Source organism: Numenius arquata, chromosome 6 (genome assembly GCF_964106895.1).
Source record: "Numenius arquata chromosome 6, bNumArq3.hap1.1, whole genome shotgun sequence".
NCBI classification, from domain to species: domain Eukaryota; kingdom Metazoa; phylum Chordata; class Aves; order Charadriiformes; family Scolopacidae; genus Numenius; species Numenius arquata.
The window spans coordinates 43,975,148-43,987,394 of NC_133581.1; the positions used below are offsets into that span (position 1 = coordinate 43,975,148).

The 12,247-nt window shown below is 39.2% G+C and overlaps 1 protein-coding gene across 1 annotated transcript in view; it reads right to left on the minus strand.

Moving 5' to 3' along the window:
- Positions 1-6,497: 6,497 nt before the first annotated feature.
- The window catches only part of PTGR2 (prostaglandin reductase 2), an 8,171-nt gene continuing 2,421 nt past the window's right edge, over positions 6,498-12,247 (minus strand). The window contains exons 3-8 of the mRNA XM_074148855.1: positions 11,359-11,529; positions 10,140-10,349; positions 9,459-9,580; positions 8,697-8,784; positions 7,923-7,962; positions 6,498-6,734 (exon numbers count right to left, since the gene is read on the minus strand). Coding sequence (XP_074004956.1) covers positions 6,670-6,734; positions 7,923-7,962; positions 8,697-8,784; positions 9,459-9,580; positions 10,140-10,349; positions 11,359-11,529 — 696 coding nt within the window. The 3' untranslated portion in view covers positions 6,498-6,669. The remainder of the gene's footprint in view (positions 6,735-7,922; positions 7,963-8,696; positions 8,785-9,458; positions 9,581-10,139; positions 10,350-11,358; positions 11,530-12,247) is intronic.

Consider the following 12,247-nt stretch of genomic DNA (forward strand, 5'->3'; position numbering starts at 1 on the left):
ACATACATGGGAACGATGGAGTAAATTTTGAGAGAAAGGGACTGTCCTACTGCCCTGGCATCGCAGTGATGAGCACACTGTAGAAACTTAGAACTCTACCCTGCATCAGAAACACCTCTTATCTCATGCTCTACAGACAGAGCTATTGCAGCTTTTACAGACAAGTAAAACTTACCTTGTCTCACGTTAATTCAGATTTTCTCCTTCTTAAACAGTTTTCTGGTATTCTAAAACCTTAGCAGGAAAACGTTAACTTTTGCATTTGAGCTGTACATTTAAACACAGGAAGACTTTATTTACCAATACCTTCTTAAAAGTTAGCAGGCTGAAGGTTCTTAGAAGGACAGACTAGGAGCTAGCCTCTAATTTAGCTGTCCTTATCATACAGGCATGTGGTTGCCCAAGTTAATTACAAGTAACAAAAATCACAATACAGTGTTTTCCCTTAAAATTCAAATAAAATAAATTGGTTTCATAAAACGCAGCCCATTTCCCAGAACATATGACGAGTCACCTAAATGGACCAGTGATGATGGGACAAACCTCTGACAACTATGCAGATACTATGACGAATCTACAAGCCTCCCTTATGAAGAAAACTGCATTTGCTCCTCTGTTGGCCTGTGGTGCCCAGAAGGCATAAATCAACACAGTGGACTGAAGCAAGACATTCCAGTGACAACTGGCCCTGTCTTGTCCTGATGGACTGCCTGGGTTTGGTCCTCTTTCAAAATTAAGCTCTTCTGCTCACTGAAAGGCAGCATTTCTACTGAGAAGACAAAATCGTGCTGTGATGTATCTTAGCATTTACATCAGCATCAGTGTAAGATCTCTCAGCGCTACACGGTTTATGACAAGTTTTTTCGGTTTATGGATGAATAATGGATGAAAAGATTTATTAACTTTCTTACTTGAACAGGAGCAAATGGCTTTGACATTCATTACTTCTGGCACACAGTTCTCTTTCTTTTAAAGTAGTACTGCCTGGCTATTTGAGGGTAAGCATGAGAGTACAGCCACCTTCTGAAGTCAAGAGTATCCTTTCCAAGCTGTTCATTGGGAGCAGAAGTCGGAGCTACATGAAGTGAGCAAAGCAAGTGGCAGATCCTGGAATCAGACTGCTGAAGTACTTTCCGTACTGCTGGCAGACAGTAGTATAATCTGTGACAAATCAATCTTTCATAGCATAAGTACTTCTGTTCCCATACTCTGCACGGTTTGTTGGTTTGGGTTTTTTTTAATCTGCATGGAGGGGCTCCTTTAAAATACTTAATTCCCATTTGAAACTACTCTAAAAGGACACTTGAAATGATTATTTGGAAAGAAAAAACAATCTGACAAGGTCTTTCAAATACATTTTGTCTTTTTTTTTAAAGCCTTTTACAAAATCATGTATAACTTGTCACGCTGCTGTTTGCTTATGAAGGAATTCTTGTGTTGATTGATGATTTACATCCAAGATGCTGTGAAATGCATAACAAACTAGGAAAAAAAAAGAGAAGATTCTTTTACATGTGTTACCCTCAGTTCTCTGAGAGCTGAGCAAAACTTGCAGAGAGAAGTTCCCAGGGGAATGCCATCGTCATGCATAATTTCCTGTAACTGTCATCAGTGAAGGCCTGTCCAATTCAGTGATCCCAACAGACATCTTGGCATTCAGTGTAGTAGAAAATGCAAGGATGGGGGGAAGAGAGGTTTTTTCCATGTGCTTTTCCCCACTATCTACAGCTTACAAAAAAAAACCCCAAAACCCAAACCCCAAACGGTTCCAAAAGTTCCAAGAGAAAGAGGCCCTTCCTGGAGCTGGCGGAGGGAGAGGCAGAGGTGAGAGAGAGCTGCCTGCGGGCACGGAAGGCTCGCTCAGGCTGCCTGGCCCCAGGACAGGGAACAGGCTGTTCCAGTTTGAAATGCTTGTTGCTGCCCGTGCAGCTTTCTAATGGGATTGTTATTGCCGAAAGCCAGATATAGCTTTTACTCTGAGTGAGTGGGACATAAAGGTAGCTCCATCCCAGCAGGAAAAGCGCTAGTGGACAGTGTCCTGCCCTCCTGAAGCCACCCCTGGAATCAGGAGAAACTCCAACCACGCTGGCTCCTGCCCAAACTTCACCCCATCAGAGCCTGGCTCTTGGCCCTTTCCCTCCCCACATTCCCAGCCTGGAAGGCAAAGGAAAGCAAGTAGGGGCTGATGGGGTGAGGAAGGCTCCTTCTTGCACAGGAGCAGGGGCTGCGGAAAGGTCTCCGAGCTGTGGAGAAGCCAGTCCAAGAAGAGGGTGGAGCAGAGGAGAGTAAACCCATAGCCCCATAAAACCTTACTGCCTTCTCTCACCGTTGCCCTCAAACAGTCTCCTATAAAATTAAATTGCACCTCCCTATTCTTGCATAAACACTGCTTTGCTACTTCCTACTTGCAGTTTTCTTTCAATACTGCTGACCTGTTCAGCCACCCTCCTACCACCACGCCACCACCCAGAGCAGAGTGCTGTGGCAAAAGCGAATTTTGCTATCTTTCTGCTTGCAAAATTCTGCGTTCCTGTGGCTAAAAACTCTTGACTCATTTCTGCTTCTTTCTGTGCTTTTTAGAAAAAGTTCCCAGTAGCGTCTCACAAAATATTTTCTAGGTTTGGAGCTTATTCCAGCTGCTGTTACCCTTTCTTACTGCAGGATAATGCGATCTGTCTGTGATCATCTTTTATCCCCTGGCAGTCTATTTCTGGATTGTATAAACATTTCCCACTGTGACGAGAACCCAGTAAAGAGAAAGGCAGTGTAGCAATGGGAGAGCAGTGTCACAAACACCATGACTAAGTAATCCTGCATCTGCTTTTTCCATGATCAATGCATTGTAATATAGAATAAAGAGATGAAGCTGTTTGAAAGGCATCTGCCTTTGCTCTCTGCGCTTGTGTAACAACAACTACTATAAATTGTAGCAAGGCACATCTATGCCAGGGCTGGCAAGCTCTTTTTATGGTATCGCTGATATTTTCCATGAAATTCTGAGACTAAAACACTAATAGGTGCTCCTATGAAAAAGAGCATGTTTTTCTGATTAGCAAGGTGTTGTCCCAAATCTGGGTTCTTTACCCCTGGTTGTGAAACCTAGAGTTTTTGTGACTGTTAACCCTTTTCTTTTACCAGCAAAGGAAGAAGCCAACAAGGAAGAAGACAAGAAACATGATGAACTAAAAAAATAAGGAAAAGGGGGAGAAAATGGAGGGTAAGAAAGCAGAAGGAAAGAATATTAAATATACGACAGCCAACAGCAACTGTTCAAGGTGCAAAGGGAGAAGGGATGGAAATGGGAGTGCATAGAACTTTACCAAAGCAGAAGAGTGGCTCAAAGAAAAATAAGAAAGAAAAAGTCTCTCTGCCCAATACTGCGTAAGTTTTATTACCCTTCACAACAAGAAATGCTTATTTATAAAGACCATACAGCTGAACTTTTAGTAGCTTACAACTCTTGCTCTGAATTTATGCTTGCCTTTGGGTAAGATGTTACCAGCTATCACTCACCGTCTGTGTAAGGTGAAGCTTCATGGGACAAATGCTGGTGCTTCTGGATTTTTGTTACAAGTTATTTGTCACCCTTTGTTAAATGAGACCTCTCCTATAGTGCAAAATACATGATTGCTGAAGAGTCACACTATTACAATATTTAAGAAATTAAGGCAAGGTGAAAAAAAGATGTAGTAATAATTTTTACAACTGTGGGCACTTGGTTTAAAGCATTTTCTCCCTTTGATTTTTATTTATAATTGAGGTATCATGAGCCAGAGGCATTTCTTTACTGAATCCTATGAGAGTCCTGAACACTGGGGGTACCGGGATGAGATTTACTTTGACTGTCCCCATCTATTATTTTTTTTTAGTTTTTTCCCTAAAGCCATTTGTCTAATGCTGAGAGAACCTATATTGCCCTCAATAGCTTACAGGAATGCTGCTGCAGTCAAGCTGCCTTTATTATGGTAAAGAATCAGTACCTCAGCATGATCTCACTCTGGATCACCCCTCACGCCACCAGCTCTTAATAGGCTTACAACTCGTGTGGATTACTAAGCAATTGCTGTAATATAATAGTGCTGGGAATTTTATAATTTTATCATATTTCATCTTGTTTATGAAAAATAACTTCCTAGAGGACTGTCATTCCTGGAAGGTGTGTCAACTCACAGTGCCAGAGATGAGCTCACTCTGGAGTAGCTCTTCAGCAAACACTGTTCAAAAGTACAAAATCTGTACTTTGGACAAACAAATGTAACTCTGGAAACATAAATATATCAGACCGAGGCCTTCACTTACAACACAGGAAAAGGAAACAACATATTAACACCTTTTCAGTAGTGGTTATTGTTATGATTTCTTTCTTACATTCACACAACACAAACTCACCACAGTTCATAGTTGAAGTCTCTTTTGAAATATACAGATATTTAATTAGCTTGCTTTGGATACTACCCTATGCTATACTTTCTTTCAAACAGGCTGGAATTAAAATAAAAGAAGGATCCCCAGTTTTAAGAATAAAAGGCATTTTTCTCAAAACAGGCTGTTGAAACTCAAGCAAAATTAATGGATTGGAGGAAGCCAAACACAGGGAAATGCAAGTTATAGGATGCTGAAACTTGTGTGCAGGAAGTGGTCAGCCTTCAAGAGTGGAAGAAAATACGGAAACACCATGGTGACACCATGCCCCCAAAACCACCATAGATATTTATGTACAGTTAGACACACACACAAACCCAAATTCAATGGGTTTTTCCTCCTGCATTTCCTCCTGCCTCTTATTTTAATGTACGTATGAATTATCAGGTCTTACAAGCCTGCATTGCTTAAGTTTCACAAGTAGGTTACAATCTATAAACAGTCAATACGCAGGAATTAATAGAATTTCACTCACCTGTTGCTTTCTATCTTTACTTTCCAACTATGATCATACTGATTCTAGTCCATAAAAATTTTGGCTTCTCTCCCAGTGTGACACTGTTATTAATGCTGCTTGAGGGAGTTATGCTGATGTTGGAGCTGAAAGTGAACGAGTCACTAGTTTTGTAGTTAAAAATGCAAACTGGGACATTTTAGACCACCTAATGCTATACTGCAGGTGTCTTTCTCTTCCTCAAAGTTTCTGGCATCCACCACTACATGCCACCTCCTTTCAGGGCCAGCTTCAGCACTAGGAAATGAGAGGACTGTTTTTTCATATTGCTCACAACCATATCAAGCAATTTTGATACCACGCTTACTTCCCACAGCATGCAAAATGACTTACAATGCCAAATTTCTTGCATAGTGTTTCTTTCCCTGGCCTTGAAAGCCAGGTAGGGACTCACACAGATCCAGATAATCCATTCTCTGGACAGCTCAGCTGACCCTGCTGTTTGGAAGCACTTGTCTTTAAGGCAAACAAATTAAAAACAAAACCAATAGCCTGTAAATCAGCATGTGTCATGAGCAACCCTATTCTCTAAATAAACATGTGTTAATGCCTCTAAATGTACATGTTCAAGAAATTCTAAGAACTTTAACATAATTACCTATTCTCTTTTCTGTTCCTTGCTTTTGAAGACACATACTTAATCTCATCAGTCTCATTTGGTTTGGAGTTATGCAAGTCAAACTTGGAAATGGTGACTCATTTTTTCAAGTTTCTCCATTGAGATGGTAAAAGAGCATTGTTAGACCAAAAATCTGAGCCAAGATAAGTTACTGAGGGAACAGAAGGTCAACTGTCTGCAAAGTTACCTTCTGTCATTAGGCAGCGTGTTTTGAGATCCTCTGTCTGTCACCCTGGAGAGCTGTAAAAACTAGAAAAACTAGTGAAATCAGGGAGATTATCATAAAATACAGTAGAGTTTAGAAAAGGAATTCTAAAAAGAAAACGTCACTTAAATTTGAAATGCAAAAATTGAGAAGAGTAAATAAATGAAGAGTTAAGCAGGAGGCTCAGCCTACGCCTGAACCTACCTCTGATGCAATTCTCAGGTTGTGTGCAATGGAACTGTAAATGAATTAGGTTTCAAGTGCTCTGAAAATAGGGGATATAATGATACAATGCAGAGAAATGGACAAGACAGATGAGTGGAAATTTGTTCCAGATGGCAAAATGGAAATAACTTTGTTATTAGAGACCTTGAATTCCAGAAATTGAGTTTTTCATTGCAATTATCTGTAAAAATGAGAAGTTTTTTAACCATTCTAAAATGGTTAGTCTGATTGATTGGACTGTCAGAGTAAACTTACACTAGTAAATGAAAAATTCCTAGTGAAGTTCCTGGGCAGTGAGACACACTGGCACAGGAAGGGTGCACATCTACTCTAGTAAATTCTTCTAATGACCAAAACTAGGTGGCTGCACACAAACTGCTTATTGGTTCCTGGGATGTTCTAATTTCCAAACCACACCTGTGAAACATTTGCAGGTGTGCTAGCGGCAACTGTCAAAATCATGTCAAAGAACATATTACTTGTTCCGAGTATAAATGATTGCATTCCTGTTTCCAGCTCTGTTTAGTTTATTAGCATAGGTTCTGCCTTAGCATCCCAGAATCTCTGTTTTCAGTACATACAGAACAACATGATGGTTTATTTAAGAAAACAGAAATTAGTATAAGTAAAAACTTGCTCACTGTTAGAGATAGAATCCAATTATTTTTCCCGAAGAAATATTTTTTACTTAGAAACTGAGACGATCTGTTTTCCAATATTGCCTCCATTCATCATGGACTGGAAAGCGGCTTCAAGAGAAATAATGAAATAAGTTAGTGCCAAGCAAAATGTGCCAAGGAATTTTCAAAAAAGAAAAAAAAAATAATGGTGGAAGCAAATGTACTAGCCAGCTCCCCAAATTAAGAAGAAAAAAAAAAAGAAAAGCTACTCTGTAATAAACTGCTAGGGGCACTTTTGCGTAATAATTAAAAAAAAATATTTGTAAGCAACTGTTTAGCCCTGTACAAGTTAACAGTTCCATTTGCTGCTTTTGTGATATGCCATACACGTACCAAACAGATAGATAAGGTGTGACCGGAGAGCCCTCAAATGCTGTGGGTTTCACAAACCTTTGTGAAAGGAAAATGTTTATAAATACTCTATGTAGTGCAATAAATGCCAGAAGCTGGTGCAAAATGAATCTTTGAGTAAAAAAAGTATGAAATATGACTGCTATATTTGATCCAATTCCTTCAAAATACATATGTATACCAGTTAGTAGCAATGATTAGAATAAATTTAAATCTGTAAGATTTGGCTATCACTTAATTCTACTGGTTTCCAATCTTGTGGGACTAAAGACTAAATTCTTACAGCACATCTTGAATGCCCTGGCTCTCTACCTTTGTCTCACTGGAGTCCCAACCCCCCCTTCATTTTTCTATTTTCTTTGCTACAGATTTTTTGAACAGGCTATAGGCTATTTTGTTCCTTTAAAAGAAATTATTTTTTACTTTGTTTACCAATCTCTAATATGCTTGCCCCTTTCTTGTGTGTACTTTTCAATTTATTTTTTGTTAGCAAATTCAATAACAAGCACTGTTAGGAGTTGTTTTTTTAAAGCGTAAGTTCAAGCTTTCCAAAATACCATTTTCTTACACACAAGTTCTAAGAAATGGGCAGCACCTTGAATCTGTAAGATCAGGGTGATTATCATCAGCTGCTCAGGTAGCAGTTTAACAATTCATTCCCCCCCATAGTAAAACAAAAAAATGAAACAACAAAAAAAATCAAAATCTACATTAAATCATGTTTTTTTGAGCTAACATAACCTTCTCATGAAAATTTTTAATACATTGTGAAAAAATATTTTTTTATTATAACATAACATAAAAAAAACCTCTGAATTGGCAAGTGAAACAAAGGAGGTAGTTAACCTCTGCTGTGATTGTATTTAATCAGACTATTATTCTTAGAAAATCGTGTAAAAATCTTACCACCGATGTTTGCTAAGCCTTCTACCATGGTCTCTCTGACCTGCCAAGGCAAACAAGTCCTTTTAGCTTTCTTCAAACAAGATTAACATTTCTTAGAAACATGCCATGAAACTGCCATAGAAGCTATCAAAATCTAAAGGATTTTTCTATTGCCACACTGGACAGGGCACTGTTTGGGCCAGGTTCTTTCATCAGGAGAGGAGTGAATACTTTCTGATAAACCTGTAGGCAATTTAGTGCTTCAATCAGAACTGGAACATCCCTGCGCCTGCCAAAATTTCATATCTCAGGGTTTTCCCAGGAAAAGTTACTGATCACCTGAAGAATCAAAAACTAATCTAGACAGACCTGATGGGGAAGGGATGGATAAAGCATCTACCCATCACAAAATAATAAATAGTGGTTATAAAGCCTGCAACAAAATTTCAGACAAGATCCCCAAAATCATTCAGGACACGAACTAATAAGGAATTTCAAAGTAAGTATTTTTGAAGGTCTGATCCCTTAAGTAAAAAAGCACTTGCACTCTATACTGAAAGAAATACAGACATCAGCAGCATGTAATTAGAAAAGTCTGTCATACTACACTCACATCATCCTCAGCAGGTATCTACTAAAACAGTGCTACTTACTAACCTTTCAAATATACTTCAACATTCATAAGAAAACTCGTTCAATACTGAGGCACGGTAAGGGAGCCAAGGACAGAGAAACTCGGACCGTGATCTGAGGATGTAGTATCAGGGGCCATAGACAAGATGTAAAAGTTCCTACCTTCAGTTTGCCCTCCTGGATCCACTGACAGAGCTGTAATACACTGGCTTCTTGTTTGTCCATATAGTTCAACACTAAGAATCTTTCCCTGTGAAAGAAAAGAATGGGCCTTGATTTACGAATGGTTGGTAAGCATATTTCGAAATCTTTACAAATCTTTTCAGGAAACAGCATCAAAGGAAAGGATTGGATGGGTAGGATCGGAAGGATTATGAGTACAATGAGACACAGCTCAGAGTTTTGCCAGCTTGTTGAGACAGCTCCCTGCAGCAGGACCTTGACAGTAACATCAGTCTTAGACAAGTAATTCTGTTCAAGTGGCAGAGAGAAGAGTAATAAAAACCAAGTGGTATTGCCAGAATAAGCAAATGTCCATAAAATGTGAGGAATTCCTAGTCTTTTTTACCTTTTTTTTTTTTGTGGCAAGGAGAATAATGAATGGACCTGCAACTAAATGGTGAGTATAAATTAACTTTCGGGCTCCTCACAATTTTGCATATCCTGCTATCACAGCTGCCTATAGCAATCAAGAGAAACTGTAACAATCATAAATAATGATAATTACTTGTAGCAATGTACTGACTAAATTCTCCACTGCCTTCTACTGTGCATGGTGTATTTTAGTATTTTTATTCATGTTTTAAAAGTGCAGACAACAGTTAACAGGGACAAGAAAAGAATTCCAATTAGAACATTAGAGTTACAACATCACGTGTACAATCTACCTGGAACATGGTCACAAGTTCTGAAGGAGAAAGGTACCTTGTGATATTTCTTTCTTTCCGTATTTTTTCTATGTCAGGAGGCAGCGGAGGAGGATAAGGCACATCTTTGTTATACTGAGAAATTTGTCCACACAGGATGATATGGCTGTTCTGATTCATCTGTTTGGGACAGCACAAAGTGAGAAAAATTATACTCCTTGGTCTCAGATTTTCCAGAGATGCAATAGATTACATTGCAAAGTTTTCACATGGGTATCCTTATTTAGAGATAAAAAAGTGGGAGAATTGCAGGCAGTCCCATTCACCCTATGACACCAAAGCCTCCCTGCCATGAGACAGAGTAGTTTCACTTTAACAATGGAGAGGACTGGTCAAGACCAGCAGAACTGGTCTTCTGTGAAGCCAGAAAACCAAAGCTGACAAAACACAAGATTACTACACTGACAGACAAGGTTTTTAGAATACTACCAGGTCTCCTGGCCAAAGAAGCAAGAGATAAGAAAGCAGAAATCGTGTTTCTATCACTACACTGCCAGGCTAGTCCAAATGACAGACACTGATTTCTCCTCAGGACCAGGATCAGCACCTGGATTAGATCAATGAAGTGGGAAGTCTGCTCTGCTCTACTGCAGGTTCATCTCCAGTATGAATGAATTCAAAGCTGAGCATGCAGACGTTGGAGAATGACTAGAATAAACCCGACAGCTGGTATAATCACCTGACTTATTACTGTGTCACTGATGTCTCCACCAACATTGTCAAAGTAAACATCCACACCGCCTGGGCAGAGCTCACGTAGCTGCTCTGCCACATTCCCCTTCTTGTAATTGATAGCAGCATCAAACCCCATTTCTTGAACCAAAATGGAGCACTTTTCATCTGTGCCAGCGATCCCCACCACCCTAGAGCAGCCCTCCAGACGGCCGATCTGCAGGAGCACAGTTTAAAAAAACAACAACCCCCCCCAAAGAATAAAGAGAAGTTAGATCATTCATCTGCGTAAAGGCACCAGTGGGAGGAAGGGGGCCTGAGGGGGTGTTACAGTTATCCCACATCCCACTAAACCCCAAACAGCAAAGTCCAGGGCACACTCCCATCTCAGATGATACAATTGCCTCTTGTCACAATTGCCTCCTCAAAAAATAGAGAAGGGGCAGGTACAACTGAAATCTGCCATCTTTCCAACCTCACTGGCTGCAGGAGGTTTAATCTGTAGAGGCACCAAGGACTGGCAGTACTGGAGAGCTAAATATAGTATAAAATCACCATCTGCCAAGTACCTTAACATAGCTAATAAAAGGCCCAAAAGACTGAACAATAATTGATTTAAATACATTCTTCATAGATTAAATTATGCACTGTTTCTTCATAGCTCCACTTTATCTGCAAGTCGTAAGCTTGCTTAATATCTATTGTGTTTGTATACATAGATCTGTGTATATATATATATATGTAGATATGCAAAAACACACTGCAACATGTTCTGCAAAGCTGAGGAGGATAAAAGGGCTGTAAATCTCAAAACCCAAAGGATGCCATGGAACACAACACAAAGAAGGGTTTACTACATTTTTTTACTATTTTCTAATAAAGAAAAAAAAAAGAAACTTGCCAGTCAACTCAAAGACTGTGTTCAAATGGCAGACTACTATATCAATATACAGTAAATACATGTATTTATACCATCTACTTTATTTATGCTAGTGACAAGTAATCACTTTGGGCCCTTTTCTCCTATCCCAGTTCCATGAAGCTTAAGTTTCACACCTAAAAATCTTTCTCAGTGAGAGCGTGAGCCAAATCTGTGAAACTGGCCCTTCCCACGGAGTTGTACCTGCTCACGTTTACAATGATTTTATCTGTATGTTTACTGACCAGGATGTTTCAGCAGATAAAACTGGTAACAGCGAATGCTTTTATGTCTTAAGCCTACCTACCTGGCCAGCCAAAGAGCCACAGGCACCAGCTGCTCCGCTCACCACCATTGTCTGATTTGCACCCACAGCCACGTGTCCTTTCTCCTTTACACCTAACAAGGCTGTCAGTCCTGTGATACCAGCTGCACCCAGAAAGTAGGAAAGGCGTCCGTTTACAAGTTGTGGAACAAGCTACAAAACAGAAACACGTGGTGGTGGTCATTTCTTTTTAAGGTGAGGTTTTGCTGCTTGCTATTTGATTGTCTGAGGATAAAAGATTAACTCAGGATATTTACCAGCCAAGGTACAACTGGTAAAGACAAGCTAGCTATAAACTAGTTTTACCTTAATAATAAGTTTATACAAAATGAGACAAAGATTATATTTCCATAGTTTTAGAAAAAGTTTTTAAACAAAGTCACTTAAACAAACTTAATGGAACTGGCAAAAAGCAGTTGGGAGATAAGAAGTTTCCAGCAAAAGTGAACAATCCCTCTGTTAATGTGTGATTCTGTGATAAAGTATCACTGTCTTATCAAATACTGTGATTGCAGATCAGTGGCAAAAGGTCCTGAAGGGAGGAGTTTATCTCAAAGTATACATTCTTAAACTACAATAATATTCTGTGTTACACGAGGATGATCAACACAATATCCCTAATGCACTGTTACCTCTCCATTTTCAACTTAATATTGAACAACCTTTCTTCTATGGATGTAAAATCTCAAGTAAAAGCTTTCACTAACATATGTCAGTGAAATAAATTGAAATAAATGTATCTAAAGCCTTTCATGTCTTATGACTACACTCTCATGGATCAGGAGTTCCACTAGAATTAGAATAATTAACAGAATCAATTAACAGAAGCAGCTTCAGGGAAATTTGTTAAAGATCCAACAATTGAAATAAT